Consider the following 21,699-nt stretch of genomic DNA (forward strand, 5'->3'; position numbering starts at 1 on the left):
TTTTTTGGGTGGGGTGGGGGTGGATACTGACTTGTGAGAAAACTCGTTTTTCTTTATATTCATAAAGATTTTTTTTTTAAATGTCGTGGATGCGCCTTTCTCGGGCTGAGCCGAGGGACTGTAGGCCGAACTGGGCCGGACGTGGGGAGACTTGGATGAAGAAGTACCTGAGTCAGCTGACGTGTAATTAAACTACGCACAATGGACAAACTCAACTTTGTGTCCTTCTGGTTCATTCAAGTGTGTTACCCGCTAGGCATCTACCACCCATTTGCCTTTTTTTTTGGACTGGGCGTATGCACCCCAAAACTTCCAAAAGTGGGGACCCAGCCAATGGCATCCTTTTCAAGGATATGATCTGTGCCAAACATACAAGAAAAAAATCCTGCCGTGCCGTTAAAAACGTACTTAAAAACTTAAGTAAAATACCAAAGCATGTGCTATAGTGTTAAACCGGTGGTTTATACGGCTTTTACTAACAACAAAATGGATTTCTTTGAAGTCGTTTCAACAAAGTCTGTGTGTTATCGGACTGTGTGTGTGTGTGGGGGTGTGTGTTTAGAGGGCAACACCCTGGGACTGTGACAGCCCAGTGCCAGCATGTGTCATACCGGCCGTACCCCCGTCTGCCAGTGTTTAATTAAGATACAAGGTCCGCGCTATCATGCGCCGCGGCGGGAGGCCGGCCCCGGATTACTACCGGGCACAAAGCCCAGGCCAACGGATTGTGGTTTTCGGAAGGAAGGGAGTGACCGCTGTGACTCTTCAGCAAACACACAGGCGGTGATAAAAAGCCCCGGATGCCGTCTTGGAAGAGGGCGCACGAAATTCTAACACAAACGTGTCCTGGTTTGGTTCCCCAGATACTGGTCTTGCTCCGAGGTAATGAGGATGAATGAATCATCCTGATGCACATGATGCTTCTTCACATTATCGGTATATTACAGGATCCACAGTACAAACGTCCAACTGAAGGTTTACCCTACAAAATACCGAATAGTCAACATGTACATTTACATATACGGCATTTGGCAGACGCCCTTATCCAGAGGGACTTACAACGTGCTTTCAAGATACCATCGATGAAGTTCACTAGGACCCCCAACTATGAATACAATCTTTTTATTCACTCTGTTGTAGATTCTGTACACAAGTTCGACAATAAGAAAGTTACAAGTTCATCTAAATATTCTCTAAAGAGGAAGGTTTTGAGCTGCTGTGTGAAAATACTCAGTGACTGAGCTGTTCTGACCTCGAGGGGAAGTTCATTCCACCACCGAGTGCAGCTACTGGGAGCCAGTGGAGAGAACGTAGCAGAGGGGTGGTGTGGGAGAATTTGGGAAGGTTGAAGATCAGTCGTGCTGCTGCATATTGTAGTAGTTGTAGAGGTCGGATGGTACATAGTGGTAGACCAGCTAGAAGGGAGTTACAGTAGTCCAGTCGTGAGATTACTAAGGACTAAACCAGTAGTTGGGTGGCCTGTGTTGACAGGGCGGATTCGTCTGATATTGTAGAGAAGGAATCTACATGAGCGGGAAAGATTGCTGATGTACATGGCAACATGGCAACCCGAATGTCAGCACAAGCACTTTCAAGGATGAGGAGTTGAGTAGAACTTTTGATCTGGATGAAGGACTGTGTTGGCTTTACGTGACGTAAAAACAGGTATTGCACTTGTGGATTAGGCTCAGTCTCCATGTTGCGGGTGTGTGTAAGTCGATAGGGTAATTATGGCATTACATTAAAGCTGTAATAGCTTGTGTAACGAGAGCGAGAAAGACTATGCTAAGGTACAGTTGAGGCGGTAATAAAGGACAAGCAAGAGGCAAATTGAGGTGTGAAACAGTAGTTCCTTTTATTTGAGGTCACCTGCTCTGGAAAATGTTTAACCTCAGCACGACCCAGATGAGAGCGTTGGGTCATTAAAAATTTTATGTACAACAAACACATTTCATTTTTGAAAGCTGCACTCTCGCAGAACCCTACTGGCTGAAACCACCGTGCCTGCTGGCCAGGTTGCCAATCAGCTGCCAGAACTCCAAGAAAGTCAGCTCCCCGTCATTGTTCTCGTCCAACGAGCCCATGAGCTGGTCAATCACACTGGGATCGGTGGCGTTCTGCAGGTAATCAGCAGGACAGAGGGTCATTCAAAAAAACCAGACACCAGGGGGAAGCCGCGTAATGGCAGCACTGCCACCTACTGATCTTTTTTGCAAACCGGCACGACCTTGGTGGTCCTTTCTGCATATCACGCATACGCTCACAATGAACAACAAGACTGAAAGGTGTCTCTAATCCCAGCTTTGGTAGACGCACATCCGCACAATGTTACATTTTTCCAATACGGTTCAGTCCAATAGGGATCCTTTTAGCCCAGTGACTCTGGTGTAGTGATGGTGTTCTACGTTTTGAGTCAGTAAGTTCAGGAAGCAGCAGTTTTGTCCCAGAAACAGAGCAGTGAAGAGCTACACGACTAATTAATGAGACTATTTAAAGAAACTATACTATTGAAAAACCTTGGTGTATAGTGAAGCACATCACTCACCTTGACTAGGTTAGAAAGCTGAGACACTATGAGGCTCTGAAACTCGTCTTTGCTCAACGTTTGTGAAGAACCGTCCTTCCCAGCAAAGATCTTAAACTGTGAGACCAACTCGTTAATAGCAGACTCCATTTTGGTCACTGTGATCAGCTGGTAACAAAAGGCAAAGATGTTAAATAAATAAATAAATAAATAATAATGTTTGCATAAAATAGAATATATAGAAAAAGTTCATGATTGGCGTACCTGGTCAACTCAAACAATGGAGTGCTGGACTGGCGAAGGATGAAGGAGGCTTTGAAGAATCTCCTTCTTCTCCCATCTTTTATTCTCCACCACCATGCAGACATCAGCGGAAAATTGTCCCCCATACACCTCAAATCCCAGGGACCTTTTTATCTGGCTGTAGATCTTTCAATGCCAGCGCAAAACAGAACCGCAAGCAATGCAGCCCATGCATGTTGTGGCGCCAACGATCAAGAACGTCGAGAAAGTGACAAAGTCATGTGATCGACACCAGCTCTCCAGTCCCAGCATCATCAGTCAGAATATCTTTAAAACCCTCCTCCCAACACCTGCACTCTTAAACGCTGTGAAATACAGCTGTTAATAAAAATGCATTATTATTTGGTGCCTCACAAGGAACGCACAATTCAAGGCATTTGTTGAAAACCAACGTTAAACCAAAGTTACTGTGCTTGAGAAGAAACGCTCATCTCTCAACACTTTCCATGCTGTCTGGACGTCGCTTGTTAAGTTGCGACGTTTAAGAAACCCAGTGTGAAGTGTTCCCTTCACAGACGTCTGACCCCATGGACATGGTTCCATGAGGCAATGCTGCTGTAAACGAGTTTTGAATGTGAAGATACGCCAATTGGTCAGTAATCACCCCCCCCCCCCATGCCTAAAAGGTCAACAACGGTCACATGGCACCATTTGGCAGTGGGACAAGGTCAACTGGGGTTATATTTCTCAGGTAGCTGAATTGAGTTGCGCTATGGCTGACCAATAGGGAAGCTCCTGAACCAAATTCTTATCAGCCAGCCACGACAGCAGGAAGTACATGCCTATCCTGTCCCCCAGATCTAAATTCTATTGAATATTGATAGAAGAGGCTTCACCTCCAAATTGTGCCAAGGGTCAAGTGCTTAATGCCGTGCACAAAATGCATTCTATACCACCAAATAAGGATAATGGCAAAACAAAGTTCTCCTCGCCGCATTTTGTCCAACAGCAAAAAGCAATTTTGTGTGCACAATGAATTTTGCCTAATTAAATCAAATCATGTTTATGACTAGATGCATTTTGTGGATAAAAACTACATGTCTTTGGAATATACATACATGTGGGAGTCAAACTTTATTTTGTCCACAAAATGGCAAGTGCCAATGTCACTTTAATGCACAAAATGAATCAGAGCTTTTGATTTGTGTGAAATAAATAGACAACTTCTTCTTGTGTAGAAAATGTCATGGTAGTTTGTCTTTCCATGGACAAAATGCAGCAAGGTGTAAATTGATTTAATTATTACACCATTCATTTGGTGGCCCAGAATGACACTCAATGTGACACTCACATTCTCCATTTTCTTTAAGCTTTCCAGGCCCTCATTACTGATGACTGTGCAGTTCTGTAAAGGTTGTGTCATGCTGTTGTGGACGCATACATTCACCGTCAGGGAATTTCAATCAGATAATTAGATGAAAACAAACTCAGCACAACTGCAAATGGTCCTTGACCTAACTGAATGTGCGATGCCATGATGGCAGTGTTTGGATGTACATTTCAGCACAGCGAGTGTCCAGGCCAAGACCTCAGGCCTGTAATACTGGTCAGTATAGAGAAGCAGAAACTTCACGCTCTGTTGATCCCAATCAGTAAGTAAAATTATATAAATTCTAAATGTACTTAACTAAAAAGGTAGGAAAAAGTCTTTCTGGCTTCCTGTTATTTCTGTCCACAGTATTGCATATTATTTAATGCTCCAGGGCACAAATTATGGTAATGCCTAGTTTATGGGGAAAAAAAGAAAAAAAGACTGTGCAATAGGAATTCTTCTTACCTGTGAATATCCGTGATGAAAGTATAACCCTAACCCTAATGAATAAACAAAATCCCACATGGCAACCATCTTTTTTATTTAACTCTTATTCATAAATTAAACTTTGGTGCTACCTGCACTGTGCTTATAATAATAAAAAAAAAAAACACATTTCCAAAAAAAAACAAAAAAAAAAAACAGTTGTACTCACCTCATAGACCAAAATTAAATAAGCACATTCATTATATACTTCCACTTCATTAATTCTTTCACAGAATGGCTATAGACACTTCACCCAACACCAGGGGAAAAGAAGAAATACACATAGCATAACTTTCATTAATGTTCAGTTACATTGACAAACCTATGCACTTTAGCATTGGCTGTTCAATTGCTATAGGAAATCCGTACCATTATCCAGTTTTCATGTTTGAAAAAATAGGTTTGACCTTTTTCGGTAATATGGCTACATGACCCACATGAAATTTCAATGAGTGACAATCTCAAATAGGCAACAGATACTCTGATGAGAGCAACACTGGATACACTCATTGTCATTTAATGCTATAATTCTGCTCTAGTGTTGCGCTACCATGTTTGAATGGCATGAAGAAGCAGAGAGACTATATGCTGCAGCGTACCCATTCTTAAAAGAAATTAAAATTAACAGCCGTTTAAGATAATAAAATGAACATAAACAGTTAAAAGAAACACGCATTTGATGAAATAAATTAAATACAGATAAGCTCTGGAAACTGAAAATCATTTATCTGGGGCTGAAATGAACAGCAAAATGTAAATTAGCTCTTCGAAATTTGCTTTAGCTCTAGGTGGGAGCGCACAGTAGTTTGCAGATGTCTAGCCTTTACCGGGATTTCCGTATTGGTCTGACGGACATGGCCATCCCATATTGAAAGTAACGTACCGCTGAAAGTTGGTGCGCTCCTACAGCCGGCCAGCCTAGCAAGAACAACCAAATGATGTCTACATTCAACACAACAAGGCAGTTAGTATGAACTCAACACAACTGTTGACACAAGTTGACTTTGCACTGAAGAGCACAACATCCTGAGGGTAAGTTACTAGTCCCCTCCCGAAAAAAAAAGAAAAATGTGAACACTTGGTTATCTTCAGACTTCAGAGATACACTCGATGAACAATAGGCACGTTTCTACAACAGTTCTTAAAAGCCTTTTGAAAGATTAACCACACAGCCCATGGTTACAAACCATCAGCTCACTGTCACATGACTCATTTCATTCATTCTTCCACCCGTATGGTGGAGAAAACTCGGTGCTGATCTATGTGGCAGCGGCAAACTTCCACAGAGCTTCCCTCTCAAATTCCTCCATTTCCTCCTCCAGAGCCTCCTCGTCACCATCTCCATCCTCCAGCATGTCCGCCACATCCTCAAGGATGTCAGCCACATCCTCAGCAAACTCACCAAAGAGCATGTGGTCGTGGATGAACACATCATTGTGGAAGAACTTGGTAACCAAGAGTCGAAGCTCGTCTTTGCTCTCAGTGGTGGCCTTTTCCAGCTTGCTCAGGTAGCCCTCTAGCAGTTCCTGGAACTCGGACAGCTCCACGGGGACCAGGCCTTCTTTCTTGGCACACTGAGCTACACCTTTACAGCTTTTGGCAGGACCCGGGTTCCGTCTGAGCTTCTCCTCCTGATGCTTCCAGAAATCCGCCTTGTCAAGCTGATGGTGCTGCTGCTTCTGATGATTGTGAGGATGATTATGATGATCGGAGGTCTTCTTGAATGAATTGCCTTTCCAAGGCTGCTCTTTTTTCCTCATCTCACGTTCCAACCTCCGCTCCTCCTTCTTGCCATCCCAGTCCTTGTGGTACTTCTTCCAGGCTTCTTTGCGAGCTTGTTCATCTTGAGACTCCTGTCCACCCCTGTGCCTCCCCTCTTTCTTACGTTTCCAGTCCTCATCTCCTTTAGGTTTGTCAACCTCCTCAGGTTTGCCCTTGCCGTTTCTGCCTTTCTTCTGACCATGCTTGTTCTTACCTTTGGATTCCCAGTTCTTCTTCTTCCACTCATGCCTCGTGTTCAGGCGGTTTACCTGCTCTGATAAACGCTGCTGCATTTCCACCAGGCTCTGTCGTACACCCTTCTTCTGCCCACCCTCCGTCTTCATCTCCTGCAGCCGGTTCCGACTCTCCTCCAGCAACTCCCTCTGCCTCCGCAGCTCGGCCTTTACATGGAGTCCATCCTTCTTCTCCTGGGCTCTGTCTGCTCCGGGTGAGATCTGATCGGCCACCTCCGGCTGGTCAATGACGGGAGCTGGAAATGCAGCTTCTTTATCTAGGCAAGACAGAATTGTGGAAGACAAACAAATAAGCTTTATTTAGTACACAAACAGTCTAATGATTATAAGGAAAATCTGACAATATTTCAGAAGCTAATGTATCTTTTTAAGATGCCTATGCAAGGCCGAGCATGTTTCGATGTGAGGACCCTTGAGTCACACTATTGATAATCTGTGGTATTACAAGCACAGAAAAACAAATGGGAAGCTGGAGGAATGGAGGAGTCAGGACACCGTGTGTTGCCAGATTGGGTGGGTTTAAATCTCATATTCTGGGTCAATTCTTACTCTTGCCAATATTTGTGTGCCATTTTTAGCACCACTGCTTGTATTGATGAGCAGGTTTATATAGTCCAGAATGATGAAGGAGGCTGCATGAGAGCTGTCAATCATGCCAATGTGCTTCTCACTTAATCCAGGGTGACAGGATTACACTCAGAAAGATCTGGCTGGGTAGTCATTTTCTCCTCTGCAAGACGGATAATTCACAAGTCCTTTGTATTGTTTGGTTAAATCCTGGAGCACACACTGCTCTTGCAATACACCCGCAAAATGCCACGAAAGTTAGGCGCCATATGTCATTTTAGATGGATGAGGCAATACCTGTGAGTTGCGACAGTTCAGTGACTCTTGATCTGAGTGTCTCCAGTTCATCTTTCAAACCCTGTAGGGTCAACAGCTCTTGTTTCAGTCTAGCATTTTCCATCTTCAAATCCCCCTGCTGATCTTCTCCTTTCTCGGTTACAGTAGCCAAGGCCTTATCCAGTGCTTCCTTTTGAGACTAGGTGCAAATATTAAGAAAGGTTACACGTAATGGGAAGACTCAAGGGCAAGACAGAAAAAGATTCTAACCTGCAGTTGAGCCTCCAAATAAGAAATTTGTTGCTTTTCTTGTGCAAGTTTAGCCAGTAGTTCCTGCATGTTCACAAATTAAAATGTTCAAACGTCAGTACTGGCAAATTGGTCTTAGCATTTAATTGGATCTTTAGCACAAATAGGATTTAAAGCCAAATGTATTCAAGTAAGAGAAAATGCTGACCTGCTCTGTAGGTTCTGAACCATCATAAGCTCCATCATCTGATGAGAGAAATCACAATATGAATATCTGACTGTTAATGATGTGTGGTCAACATCAAATCTTTATAAATTAAACAACAAACAGTTTAATGATCAAATATTTTAACTACACATTCTCTTACATCTAGACAAAGACAATGAGTTTTTAGTCTCAGGCTATGATTTTGCAAAGACAAATTGTTCCCAGAATGCTTTTCATCACAGTGAACAAAAGCAGATGCAGATAAGCAGATGCAGCTTTTGGCTACAGCTGCCCTTGGTTAGATCAGAAAATGCACAAGAAAATAAGACACCACAGAATGTGGGGTTAAATGAACGGAAGGGTTGTCATCACTGAAGTTCCCCTGCACACAGTCAAGCACTTCCTGGTGTTTTCTCTGTAGTGTTCATCCATTGGTTGATTAGAATGCATGTCACTTTTTGCATGAGCCAAGACTTGTAGAAATTTGTCTGTAAGTCTGAAATCGTTTGAAATTGTAAATCCGGCTTTCATGATTTCTGATGAAAACAACAAAGACTAATTCAGACATGCAGCCCTTTTACAGACTTGCCACGCCCACTCTAGTGGAACGTGTTGTAAACGGCACTATGACAAATTATGTTTCAAATTATGCGTAGATTAAATCTTACGTATTTTATCACTTCTTCCTGTTTGAGCTCTGAATACAGGATTTTGCTTTAAATAAAAAAAAGTTTGAGTGGAAGTGTGGAACCCCTGACTTTAACGGCTGTATTCCTGCAAATAAACTAACAAACACAATGAAGTCATTAATCCAAAGAGCGATTAACTTGGATAAAGTGCAATTAACAGAATCAGCAATTCATACACTTCAGTGAAGCGTGTGCAGAGTTTGGCACATGACCCCTGGATGCTGTGACTGCAACAGGGACCACCACAAACTCATAACAGCCTATTTACTCGATACTTTACCTATTAGAGGACAATTTCAAGGGTTAGCCGCGCATTTATACATTTGTGACTAAATGTAACTATATAGTGACATATTTATTTTTTAACTCTCAGTTTTTTCTTTTCTAGCACTATTTATTTGATCATTTGTACAGTGAACGTTTTATATTATACAATCGACATATTATCCGTGCTATTGTTCTTTTGCCACTCTTATCCTGTACTGTCCACTTTCTGCCATGACAATGTATATTTCCCACTTGTGGGACTATCTTATCTTATCATATGATCAATATCAAAAATTTGCTTTCGTCGAAAGAAATGGTTTTAATCTAAATAACCGGGGTCATTTGAGATTCTAGGGCAACATAGTACATGTGGTGTTACATGTTATTATATCTGGCTACTCTTACATTCTGCATTTTCAATTTTTTTATTATTACATATTATTTTAAAATTAGGGGGAAAATGTTAAATTTCAAGGGTGTTACTTAATGAGATTGTTAAATGCCATTACTAACCACAGAAAAACAGGGACCCCAGGAAGAGCAGTAACAGGGCACCCACAATCAGCTTGTTCAGAGAGAAGCCCTGCTTCTCTTCTTTCTTCTCAGGCAGCCTGAACTCTTCCTCCTCCTCCCCTTCATCTTCATCATCATCAGAAGCCCTCCTGAATTGTTCATGAGCACCAGCATGCCTGAGCCTGAGTCCAGATCCCTCACCTGGCAGTTCTGCAAGGTCACCTACAGCCACACACGTTTAGACAGAGAAAGAACATGTGAACTGGAGAGAAAGATGCATTTGTGGTCTGTATTAATCGAATGGGTAACAATCTAATGCCTGAGAATATTCAAATGCTATACCCATTCATACCATACTAAACACTCAAAATCCCATTGATAATGATCATTAAATGTGTTCAATGCAAATTATGAGACAACAATGCAGGAAACTGAAGCATTCCAAGAAAGCTAAACAGAACACTGAATTTGGTTGAAATTACTTCTGACCAATAATAATCCTGCTGGCTGTTCATCAACCGGCAGTTTTTTGGGGGTAACCTCATGTGTTCAATCTGCATTGCTTTACTGGAAACTACATTGAAGATCTATGTGTGTTACAGACTTTTGTGACTTTAAAATGAGTTTGATTTTCATACTTTCACCATTTTCAAATGGAGCCTCTTTTTCTGGTAGTTCAGTCTCGTCCTTCTCAACAGCAGGCTCCTCCTCCTCTTCCTCTACCGTCTCAGTGCCAATGGTGTCAGGTTCCACGTAAATGGGGCCGGGTCTTTCAGAAGCAGAGGCACTAACTGGAGGTGGGAGGGAAGGAGTCAGGACTTCGGAGGCATCATGAGCAGGGACGTAAGGGACATGGGTAATGTCAGGGCTTTTTTCAGATGGAAGGGAGGGGCTTGTTTCGGGAACTGCGCCTTCTTGACATGCAGCAGGGCCACTCTCGGTAAGGACATCTGATGGGGGAGGACTGCATGCAGGTCCATCAGGATGAAAGGGAACCGACTCTGTGGTGATGCCGAAAGGGGCGGAACCCAAGAGGTCACTGTCTGGTGGAGAGCTAGTGATGGTGTCATGAATGACAGGTGCCCGGATCTCTGGGTCAAAATCACTCGAATTGTGAGTGGAGAATGTGGGATCTAGTAGAGCAGCCCCTTCAAACGTCTCTGGATTGGTTTCCTGGCAAACCTGACAGGAGAAAAAAAAAAGTTATTAACTTTATTTAACTCACTTTGACTAATTTTATTACTCATAAAGATCATGTAAAAAAAAAAAAAAAAAAGGAGATGCTCCTCTATCCCAGAGTTTAAATGAATTATTATGGCTAAATAGGGCACTCACTGTATTCTCTGCTAGTGGTGAACTGACCTGCTGTCCCTCTTCTGACAGCAAAGACTCCACTTGGCCACGACCCTCTCTCAGCCCTGTTAATACAGGCTTTTGAAACATCATCGCACATAATTAAAGTGTTACGTACATATCATACATAATATACTGAAATACCAGTTGCTTCCTCTGGAAGGCCCGGAATGCCGCTCAGACTTTCTGTGCCATCATCCACAGGGCCAACACTTTCAACTGCAGCTTCCTGAAATTACATGAGTGCACAAAGGAACACAAAAAATATTAACAGAACGCATCTTTTTATATAGTGCATTCATTTGCTTTTCTTTTATTTATAAAATTCTCTCTTATATTTCAGCCAAATAACTTACATAATATGGACAAGTAAAGTAATTCAGCAATTAGAAATTATATTTGCTGCTAATTATAAAAAAGTGGGTGGAGGGACTATTTTAAAAGTGACATTGAATTGAACACTTCACATCTAGAAAGCAAGTTCTAACCTCTGGGGACAGGATGGTCCAGCTGTTGTTGGAGGAGCCACTGCTGCTGGAGCTGTTGTCGGACATCGCCCCCTGGTGGCTCGGGCCAGAACCTGCAAGTACAGCGATTTTAAGCGACTGTTTACTTGGTGACTCATTCCAGCCACAGGCGGAGCCAGTCAGTGTTTCATTATTTTGGACATTGCATGTGCACTTCAAAAGGAATAGTTCAGTTCATGTCAAATCAGTTGTAGCAAAACTAATCGATTTAGTACCCTAATACTAATACGGTCGTATTAGTGCCCTAATACGAAGGATCAATTTGTTCTATTAAAATTTTCTAAAAACCCACAGCCATGTTCACGTCAAGTTCATATAACCGATAACATGTTTGTTATATTAACTATAAAGTGCTGTGCAATAAGCACAGAAACAATTGTATTAAACAACGTATTTGTTTCAAACTGAGAGAGACCATTGTGCTTCTTTCCCCCAAAAAACTGCAGCCTTTGGTTTCTGAAGCCCGTCAGGTGATGGAGTCACGGCAGGACTCTTCCTGGACGATTATTCCAGCCAGGCTCCTCGTTAAATTCGGACATTGTGATTGGACCTACTAGGATGACAATGCTGCTGTGTAATATGAATGTGACACCTGCGAGGCGAACCAACCATTACATACCAGCGGAGAGCAACGCGGGCTTTGCGCCGTCTTAAACGCGCCCGTGTCTCGTTTTATCAACGCGAACAAAACCCGCGGGCAGAAATAGCATTAGCAGCCAGCCGCTTAGCATCGGGACGACGCGGGCCCGCCAAGCGTGGCCGTCCCTTCCCGGCAGCGCACGCCGCGGCCGCGTCCTCCCGCCACGGAGCGCTTTCGCGTTCACCGACAGGCCGACTTCTGACGGAGAGCCGGGGGGTCTGGCGTTAGCCGCTTAGCACGACGGTAGCAGAATAGCAAACAAAGCGTCGCGACCCCGGACAAGTTCCCGTATACGCGAGTAGGCGCGCCACTTCCCACCGAAGTGATGGAAGAAAATAATAACTTGAAAAAATCTCACCCGGTCTGAAAAAACCACCTTAGACCGATCGGGTCGGGTTTATTGTTGTTGTCGTTTTTTGTTAGTTTCTCTGCAGCGGTCCTTCCACCAACTTCGCAACTTTGGGAATTCCAGTCAGCGATGCAGTGACGTCACGCCGCCGTTTCCAATGGGATTTCAACGAGGGGCGCGCGTCACCGCCCACACGCCTCCGACGGCCAATGGGAACGCGCGGCGCAGGGGACGCAGACCACTCGGCCGAAAGAGTGACGGTCGCAGGTGACATCGCCGCGCGACGTTTCCCGTCGCTCGCTTCCCGGCCTCCAGACGCGCGGACGTTTATGGGGACACTTCCACCATCAGCGCACCGACACGTCTGCGCTCTAAGGACTATTTCTGTAGGGGCTTCCCAGTGGAATATCCCTCTTTCCCGCGGCCATTGCCGCTCTCTTGCATCACCCGTTTCGGCTGTAGTGTGTGGAAAAACTCATTTACATTTCGCAGTGGATATAGATTTACTGTAAAAATGTAAAAATATGTAAAGTATTAACTTCTTAAATGGACAGGGTAAAACTTGACAATAAAAGTCACACATTGTGATAATAATTGCCATTGCCAACAGAATGCTGGGGTCGCAACACAAGTTAGGAAAAGTAATCAAATGTCCTCAGCAATTCACCAACACCAAGTCTATTAACAGTCCATGAAAGCCTTGGTTCTCAAACTGGTGGCCGTTGGGCTCCCTTTACTGGTACACTGGGAGCCAAATGAGATTACTGTTTATTTTCGCAGCCACTGTCTGTTCATACTAATAATAATTATTATTATTCTCATTGTCATCACTTGCTTTGAGTTTGCGGCATTGACATGAGACAACTTTTGAAACTAGACTCATTTGGGTCTTGAAGGTTGTACTGAGTGAGGCAGTGAGAAGGCCGGGTTATAAATGGCTGCCCACTGCTCACCAAGGGTGATGTTGTGTCACTGTGGGCTGTGCAGCAGTGTTTTACAATGACAATCACTTCACTTTCACTTCAAACGGGCCTCCGGATATTGGAGTGAATTGAACATTATTTAATCAATCACTTTTTTTCAATTCACGAGAGGAGCGATGGACAAAGGATGTGGGAAACCAACATCCCTTACCTGTTATTCTGCATCAGTACAAGACCTTTACTCAGTTCCTATTCAAATTGTTTCATTATATGCATGCAGCTCTTGCAGTTTTCCATTTTTAGACAACCATCTGAGATTTAGAAGATTTATATCCTTAAAAGTATAAAATTCCATATAAAACACTATATTACACAATTCTATATTTAAACTGTATAATTGTCATATGTGATAGCATCATTTCAATTTACTAGTGTCTTTACATTCTGATTTACTTCCTCTAATGTGCTGCTACTTTAAACGGCTAGTGTTGGACTCTGTGGCAACACATTTTGATCCTCGTCCCACACCTTTCCTGTTTAGTTGTTCAGTGTGTAGAGAGTCAGTCATTAATCGTAGTGCTCACTTTATTTTATTTTAAGAAAGCCTTTAACCTGACTTCATTTTAGATTTGTGACACACAGTAAATACATATAGAATCTTATAGGTTCTGAGTACCTGCCTACAGGTCTTTTATAGAGTGGGGGCCACGGTATGATGGTCTAAACAGTTCCGAGGTTGGCTGAATGAATGAGTTTTAATAATTAAAAAGATTGAGGACAACACTAAAGATCAAATCAAATACCTTTCACTAAATAACCTAACAAAGAGGGTAATAAAATATAAGAGACTATTTCTCATCCTCAATAATAAGGATATGCAGGTTTCTGACGGAAATCAATAAAGTTCATCAACTTTTAGTTAACTCATAGTTTCATAGTTCATAGTTTTGATGCCTTCAGTGAGAATTTACCAATGTAAATGATCACAAAAATAATGAAATTACATTGAATGAGAAGGTGTGTCCAAACTTTTGGCCTGTACTGTATGTATATTTTTAAAACAACACCCAAAGCAGATGAAGTCCAAAGCACTGAAGTCCAAATATGGGAATATATTTAGCAGAGAGGGCAAGTGTGGAATTAACCTCCTTGCTGAGTGTCCATCATCAGCCAAATCAATATGCACAATTATGATGATGCAATGTCCAGTGGAGTACTTTTAATTAAGAACAGGCATGTACACAGATGGTAAGCAGGTTGTGATCTTGTGACCCTTTGGTCCTTGACTCATCAGTATCAGTTTTGTAAATCTCAGGTCTAACAACTATACATTTTACATTTGTCCCATGGCACCAACCCCCAAGTTAAAGCATATACAGTATTATGCCTGACAATTGTACAGTGTACATGCTTTGAATTTTCTTTGTCATCGCAGCAGTTATTGCGGTTTATGATTGCAATTTGAGCCACCCATAGAGCAGCATCACCTCTCTGATCTGATTTTATTGGTGAAACCAAAGCCTTGTTCATGTTTGTGACAGTTATGGAATAAAAATGCTATTAAATGCTATGTCAGCAAGTTTCAAAATGTGCAAGTTCCCTACTTGACCACTAGTCAATGCAAAAATATTCAAATATCAGAAACAAATTGATGTGTCCTTTTATTGAGCTTGATCACCATGAACCAGATTGTCTGTGCCTGGCCTTGTTCATGAACGTGTTTAAGAACGTGACTCAAATGTCTGCAAGACCAGCATCATGAAGCCCCGTCCACACAAGGACACTTTTCTGGGTTTTCGTATTTTTAAAAACCCGGGTCCACACAGGAGCGTATTCTGAAATGCTGTTGTCCACGCGGCGATGCAGAGAGGGGTGCTGTAACTCCCCGCTCTCCTTGTTTGGCGTCGACTTCTCCTCCGTTAAAATGACGCTGTTCTCCAGCCTCGTCTTTTTATTAGAAAGGTGCACCGTAGTTGCTGCAGCACGTGCCCCCTGAAATGCCATCTTTGTGTGGACGCAAGGCCAGATCGGATACAACTTTTCTCTTGTTGTCGTGTGGGCTGGGCCTTAGTGCTTCTGTCTTTTGCTTTATGCAGAGAGACCCCTAGCAGTCATGATTACAGCTCCACAGGTATTGCCGACAGACAGAGACACAATCATTCTGCTCCTCTGCATGCTGGAGGTTCCTACACTCAATCTATATATAGACACGATCTATATACAGAAATTTGGATGCTGACACGTTATGTTAAATTACCTGAATAATGAAACATAGTCCAATCACAGTTATACAATGAATATGTACATATGTTTTTAAAGCCACAACTTTGTCAAAAAAGCTCCCCATCCAGGTGAAGCAGGCTTCAGGCTGCGAAAACAAAATCTGAGAAATGACAAAAATAGTAGGAGTGCCAAAATCTAGAGTGGCACGTTCTCAGAAGATTAAACTGGTGAGCTTGACGTTATGGATGTTTATGGATGTTTATGGACGACAGTGATGGGTGAAGGGGGGGATCATTTGCATAAGTTACCAGTGGCCTTCATTGCTTCATTGAAAAGAATCCCTGTATGGAGTAGAATGATGGTGGGGACTATTTTCAAAATGCCTTTTCATGCTAAGCGTGGGGCTTGTTTGCTATTGTCGGTCAAAGGCGTCCTCAAGCTTCACATAAATAGATAAGAACACAATCTCTGGCCTACCTTGGCCACACATTGGTGAACAAGCCCAATACTAAGCCCAAATGTAGGTAGTAAAATTTACATTGTTTGTATGGCAAAAGATTTAAGATGCACTTATGCTTACTAGCAGTATTAGATAGCATCAGATTGTATTTTCTCTCAGCTGCATCATTTTCCTGCTGTTTCTATGCTGTTTTTGTAACACAACTAAAAATTAGCTGATATTAGTCACCAACTACGTTGGTCTGAAAATGCTCTGTATATGTTGAGGCGGTAATGTGATTCTAGAGACCCCTGTCCCTTCGTGTGCTTGAGGGAGGTCCGTAGACTATGCGCTGTAGGCATCTGCACAAACCGTCACACTTTGCAGCGTATTTCTATAAAGATGAATCGTTCATAAAGGATCCGACTGCATCCGACTGAGGCAATCTCTGAAGTGTCTAAGGCACGTGAAACCTTTTATCACTGTAAAATCCCAGGGAAGGGAGAGTCTCCAAAGTGCTGGGTCTCAGTCACCAAATCCACCAAATATTTATTTTCTGTCTCATTTGAGGATTCGAGACTCCATGTCATTGTAAAGGGACATTATAATGGTCCTCTTGTGCAGTGCCAAAACATTTAAAGGTAACTGTTTGGCCCTGCCAAAACGCTTTCTCACAGGATATTTTACAGTAAGGATACCAGATACCACAGCTGCCAGTTTTATGACAGACTTTAAATACAGTGCACCATTAAGCAATTACATTTCAGAGCATACATTTTTCATTGAAATTCTGGCACCCACGGCATCAATAAAAAAATTACATTTTATCTTTTTTTTTTTTTTTTTTTACACTGTATTGATTATCTGTTCGACATCGAGATTGTAGATTGTAGCTGGACTGCCCAATGTAGTCTATGCTGAGATTGAGGTCAAACCAATACACACAAAGGAGTTCTGACCTTACGTACTTCCAAAACCTTATGTGATTTATGATTTATATTATTATAAACTGCTGTTCACTCTGCTGACACACGACTGTGCTGCACAGTACAGTTCCAACCACATCATCAAGTTCGCAGATCACACAACAGTAGTGGGGCTCATCACCAACAACGATGAGTGGAGATAAGGAGATACAGAGAGGAGATAAAACATCTGGTGGACTGGTGCCGGAGAAACAACCTGACTCTCGATGTCACCAAGACCAAAGAGATGGTTGTCAGCTTCAGGAAGAAACTGACTGTCCCCACCCCACTGCACATCGATGGATCTGCTGTTGAATGAAGTTACATCAATACATTTTAACATAATTAAAATTAAGATGAATAAAGATTCTGTACACTACTCTCGGTTTGAAGTGTTTCAGACTCCTGGAGAGCCACCATGCAGCCAAGCTTAGTTTCTTAACAGCACAGGTGTTTGTATGCAAAAATATTAAATGCTCTCCACTTAAACAAGCAGGTCTTAATATAAGACAATTGTCTAAAAATGTCAGAATATTTTCTAAAGCTTGATTTGTATGATATGTGTATGATACATGATATGTATGTAACTACTCTGGTCTGCTCAAAAGGACTTCACGCTTCGTACTGATATCCACTGACGTTTATTTATTTCCTACAGGTCATGAAACGCTGATGGAACACCGTGAAAACTAAAATGAACAAATTCAATATTTCAAATTCACATTCATCACAACAATAAACACAAATTGCACATTCCAGATGTAACAAGGCAATAATAGCTTCACAAAATAATATTTACTGTGTGCGCCTGTTTGACCAGTAGTAGAATGATTTGATTCTTTATCGTTGTTCTTTTGTATAGCTCTCAATGCACTGCCATCACCAGAACACTGATAAACTCAACAACAGTACACTTCTAGCCTCGTGCACCTGGTGTTTGCACATCTCTGCTCTTTTGGCACATTCCTGCACATTTTGCACATGTTTGTCTTGTCTTGTGTGTCCTGTTTGAAACATCCAGTTCTGCATATCAAAGTTCTGCATCATTTTTACCTATCTACCTTTCTAGAGCAACAAGGCAAGTGTGTTACCCACTAGGCTACTACCACCCATTTTTCATGCTCTTTTATTGGTAATGAATCTTCTTTTTGTTTCCCCATATTCTGGTTGTTATTAATCTAGTCTATTTTTTGTCAAAGAAATTGCCCTGTTTCTTGTGATCTTGGTGATCTAGCAATGGAGATTCAAGTAAAATTCCTGTTTAGAAAAATGTTCTGTCCAAATATCACATTTACGAAGGCAGAGGAACTGGTTCTGATCCCAACTTTTCCTTGTTTTATCATGAGGTGAACAAATAATAATAAAATAATAATAATACATCTATTATCACTTATCATTATTATTACATCTATAATACATCTATTATTATGCTCCTTTATGATTCCTATTTTATTTTCACATGTAGCATTTATTACTTCTTTGTCTTCTTTTATATTGTTTCCTGTTAATCCCGATGTTCTGTGTTATATTACAGCAGCAGTTTATATTCTTCTTTTTTAACATGTTTTCATAGTGAAAACAGAAACCGGACTTCCCATTACTAAAAAGAAAATAGCGTCCTCAAGAGGACCTTTGCGATATGAGCGATGTGTTCCATACCAGACTTGTATATTCTTTCTACATTCTTTTAAATAGAAAAAGGATTTATTTATCGCTCATATATTTTATGAGAGAAGTCGCTTGATGAAGTTGTGACTGTCATTTTGAAAAACGCCACCTTTCATTACATTTTTTTCTAAATACACAGAGACGACTCTCACCGTACACAGACTGTCTGGCAAATGGTGTGGCATCTTCCTCCAAGAGACTGTGCAACAGCTTCCTACCACAAGCCAGCTATATTACAATACCTCAATCTCACAGGTTCAAACTCCCTGTGCTCCTGCACTTTACTCCATTATTCAGTAATTCAAGTAAAATGTGGAATTCATCTCTATTCCACTCTACATCTGACATGTTCAATGGAACTATCAAGTGCAATATCACTCATTCTACACCTTCATAAGAGTTATTGCACTCGTTTTCCACCGAATGTTACTTTTGCATCGCACTTACTGTGCTTCTTGTGTGCACCTTTCGTCTGGTTGAATGTGATGTTCGGGCTTGTATGTTGCACCGGGGCCATGGGGAAACGTTGTCTCATCATGCTTTGTACATTGCTGAATGACAATAAAGTCACATTGACCCTTAGAGTTTAAGAAACTTTAATCCATGGAGGGAAGCTGCATTGTTAGAAAATAAAAACCTGATGGAGCGAATTACGTCATTAAATGTTTTGATAAAACTAAGTAAGACTGTTTGAGAAAACTTTCTTGCTGGTATGGTCGAAGTCCCACGGCTCGTATACAGTTCAGTGTCAGTATTGCATAAGTGGCCTTCACGGTCATGTGACAACAGTGTCATTATTTGTTGTTGACAGAGGAGGTCCTGATATCCGTATGTCCCTTGTCGTCGGCACTGTCGGTACCTGCGATGCTTGCATGTTACATCGGAACAGAAAAGGAGACAGCTGGTATCGCACATCATTAGTAAACACAGGTTTTCCACAGGACTCGGGCGTAAAGGGTGAATGTGAATCCCGGCCATTGCCTGGAATCCGACGTCCAATAGGCGCGCTCCGTGCTCATGACGTATGTTGCTCGTTGCCTGGCTGCGTCCAATCGGAAAGCGCGCACGCAGTTTGAACCGAACAGGAGGCTTCAGTCCCGGGCCGGCGACGCGAGGGAAAGTGTCTCAGAAACGCGAGAGGCCTTTTCCGCACTACAATTCTACAAGACTGTAATCTGCGACGAAATATTAGTTTGTGCACGTGTTAGAAAGGGTGAAGAACCTAAACTAATCTGGTGAGTCAAGCCTCTGTTTTGCTTTATTTCGGGTTTTCGCTGCTCTTGTCCTCTCTGTCGGTTAACCGAGGCGTTTAACTGGAAATGTCCATCTTGCGTAACGACGTTAACTTTTTTTAATCGTGTGTGTATTTGCAGGCACCATGTCGTATAAACAGATCTACTACTCGGATAAATACGAGGACGACAAATACGAATACAGGTAAAAACAGATTTGCTCCGATCCTCCTGTCGAGCCGACACGCAGCCAGGTATTCTGCTCTTCAACTCCCGTTTGCACTCTAGACACGTCATGCTGCCCAAAGACATCGCCAAACGGGTCCCCAAGACCCATTTAATGTCGGAGACGGAATGGAGGAACCTGGGCGTCCAGCAGAGTCACGGCTGGGTCCACTACATGGTCCACCAGCCAGGTCGGATTTACTTTTATTTGTATGACCATAAAGCAAAGGCACCTCCGCTCACTACTGGGTGAATCGGGTTGGAGCCGATTCGGTGTTCAAGGCAAATGACTCCTTGACTCATTTTCAACGATTTGGAAAATGATATGAACGCCAGTGTCTTGCTTAGGGATCATGTGTTGTCATCATTTTTGTTCCCTCCCATCACACTGCGAAGAGAAGCTTTGGAACCTGGCACAACAAAGCTGTTCACCCAGCCAAAAAAAGCACACGGTGTTCCTTTTGAATAATACAGTACAGATAATGCTGGTTCACAAGTGAAATGACATTCAAATAACACCCATTTCCCTCCATTCTCTGTCCAGAACCCCACATCCTCCTCTTCCGCCGTCCTCTGCCCACACCCACAACCAAAGCTACATGATTTGCAAAACTGCGATGGAGGGAAGAAGGACGAGGAAGAATAGACTCCTGTGTGGTGAACCTGTACAGATACATGATTGGTCTTGTAAATACTTAATGTGAATACTTAATGTGTCTGTCTGTCTGTCTGTCAGTCTGTCTGTCTCACTGGTTTTAAAGTTTAGTCAAGCAAAACTCAATTGCATATGTGTTATTGTTAGAGCCATGCATGGCATCAGTTTAAAATCCCCCCCCACCTGTTCAATGATATTGGGCTGGGAGTGTTTTACCTGTTCTCCAATATTTTGTTGTAGGCCACAATTAAAATGGCACATTTTTGTTCAGCTGCTTAATAATAATAATAATAATAATAATAAGTTTGTGTTAAAAAAAAAAAAAAATCTTTGTATCCAGACTGACACATGGTTTTTTTGTGCAGTTACGTGTTTTCCTTTGTGGGAAATAAATCTGATTCAGATGAACCTTTCAGTGCAGTTCAGGTTTTTCTTAAAAGAAGAAACACGCCATTAGTCTGCACATGGAGTCCGACTTCTGAAAAAGTTACTTGCGGGAAGTCTTGTCTTGATAGGAACCAGAGAGGATCTAAAAGTATGCTGTCACTCTTCTTTTTGAGTAAGGAGCGTTTCAGTATTTAAACGTGTGTCTGTCTCCCTCACTTTCCTGGTGAAGGAATGCTTTCCTGCGTTTTTCCATTCTTGCTGTCATAACGTGTGATGCGTGTTCGTTTAGGTTGGAATATGTTGGGAACATATTTATTCTTGTGCGCAAATGTGCTTCCATCTTCCAGCAGGGGGCAGTCTGTACCAATGTTTGCACATGCTATGAAAGATATTTAAATAAAAGAAAGAAGAATGGCTGACTAAATACGCATATATTTCTCTCATTACCCGTAACACCTAAGTAGGGATGTAACGTTTTTCGTAATCTAAGTAATTACACCCTCTTCTACGGGTTACTGCTTTACATCCGTGCATTTACGGCCATTATTTAAATATGGCCGAGGGCTCACCAAGAAGGACGTGGTGTATGGCTGGTTATGGTTTCTGCTTAGGCTACATTTTTTAGGTAAACCCAGTTTTTCAAACAAGTCACAGAGTCGTCCGCCTCTCCCAGAAGGTCGAGTTAAAATGCTCTCACCCTTTTC

At 42.1% G+C, this 21,699-nt stretch overlaps 3 protein-coding genes across 4 annotated transcripts; 1 reads left to right on the forward strand and 2 right to left on the reverse strand.

The window, feature by feature from the left end:
- Positions 1-1,830: 1,830 nt before the first annotated feature.
- s100a11 (S100 calcium binding protein A11) lies at positions 1,831-2,874 on the reverse strand. The gene is made up of 3 exons (XM_028964729.1): positions 2,789-2,874; positions 2,546-2,692; positions 1,831-2,117 (listed from the first exon to the last, which is right to left on the reverse strand). Exons 2-3 carry the CDS (start codon positions 2,672-2,674, stop codon positions 1,983-1,985), a joined length of 264 nt encoding a protein of 87 aa, XP_028820562.1. The 5' UTR covers positions 2,675-2,692; positions 2,789-2,874; the 3' UTR covers positions 1,831-1,982.
- A 1,925-nt stretch (positions 2,875-4,799) lies between these two features.
- Positions 4,800-12,437, reverse strand: pbxip1a (pre-B-cell leukemia homeobox interacting protein 1a). 2 transcript variants are annotated; one of them, XM_028964728.1, is made up of 10 exons: positions 12,288-12,437; positions 11,251-11,342; positions 10,907-10,991; positions 10,772-10,827; positions 10,048-10,591; positions 9,410-9,631; positions 7,941-7,978; positions 7,754-7,816; positions 7,505-7,682; positions 4,800-6,897 (listed from the first exon to the last, which is right to left on the reverse strand). In XM_028964728.1, the coding sequence occupies exons 2-10, from the start codon at positions 11,314-11,316 to the stop codon at positions 5,885-5,887; spliced, it is 2,265 nt and encodes a 754-aa protein (XP_028820561.1). In that variant the 5' UTR covers positions 11,317-11,342; positions 12,288-12,437; the 3' UTR covers positions 4,800-5,884. The 2 variants fall into 2 exon arrangements, with proteins under 2 accessions (XP_028820561.1, XP_028820560.1); XM_028964727.1 differs by having other exon boundaries at positions 10,745-10,827.
- Positions 12,438-19,438: 7,001 nt separating this feature from the next.
- cks1b (CDC28 protein kinase regulatory subunit 1B) lies at positions 19,439-21,399 on the forward strand. The gene is made up of 4 exons (XM_028964339.1): positions 19,439-19,731; positions 19,870-19,933; positions 20,017-20,144; positions 20,498-21,399. The coding sequence occupies exons 2-4, from the start codon at positions 19,875-19,877 to the stop codon at positions 20,554-20,556; spliced, it is 246 nt and encodes an 81-aa protein (XP_028820172.1). The 5' UTR covers positions 19,439-19,731; positions 19,870-19,874; the 3' UTR covers positions 20,557-21,399.
- Positions 21,400-21,699: the final 300 nt, after the last annotated feature.

Source organism: Denticeps clupeoides, chromosome 20 (assembly GCF_900700375.1).
Source record: "Denticeps clupeoides chromosome 20, fDenClu1.1, whole genome shotgun sequence".
Lineage (NCBI taxonomy): Eukaryota > Metazoa > Chordata > Actinopteri > Clupeiformes > Denticipitidae > Denticeps > Denticeps clupeoides.

Bases quoted from the DNA above. Each gene is read 5' to 3' on its own strand.
- cks1b (XM_028964339.1), top strand. From the start codon at position 19,875: ATGTCGTATAAACAGATCTACTACTCGGATAAATACGAGGACGACAAA. The intron at 19,934-20,016 runs GTAAAAACAGAT...TTTGCACTCTAG, and splicing joins GACGACAAATACGAATACAG to ACACGTCATGCTGCCCAAAG. The intron at 20,145-20,497 runs GTCGGATTTACT...TTCTCTGTCCAG, and splicing joins CTACATGGTCCACCAGCCAG to AACCCCACATCCTCCTCTTC.
- pbxip1a (XM_028964727.1), bottom strand. From the start codon at position 11,316: ATGTCCGACAACAGCTCCAGCAGCAGTGGCTCCTCCAACAACAGCTGG. The intron at 10,992-11,250 runs GTTAGAACTTGC...ATGTAATTTCAG, and splicing joins GGACCATCCTGTCCCCAGAG to GAAGCTGCAGTTGAAAGTGT. The intron at 7,979-9,409 runs GTTAGTAATGGC...TTCTCTCATCAG, and splicing joins GGGGTCCCTGTTTTTCTGTG to ATGATGGAGCTTATGATGGT.
- s100a11 (XM_028964729.1), bottom strand. From the start codon at position 2,674: ATGGAGTCTGCTATTAACGAGTTGGTCTCACAGTTTAAGATCTTTGCT. The intron at 2,118-2,545 runs GTGAGTGATGTG...GATTACCTGCAG, and splicing joins AGCTTTCTAACCTAGTCAAG to AACGCCACCGATCCCAGTGT.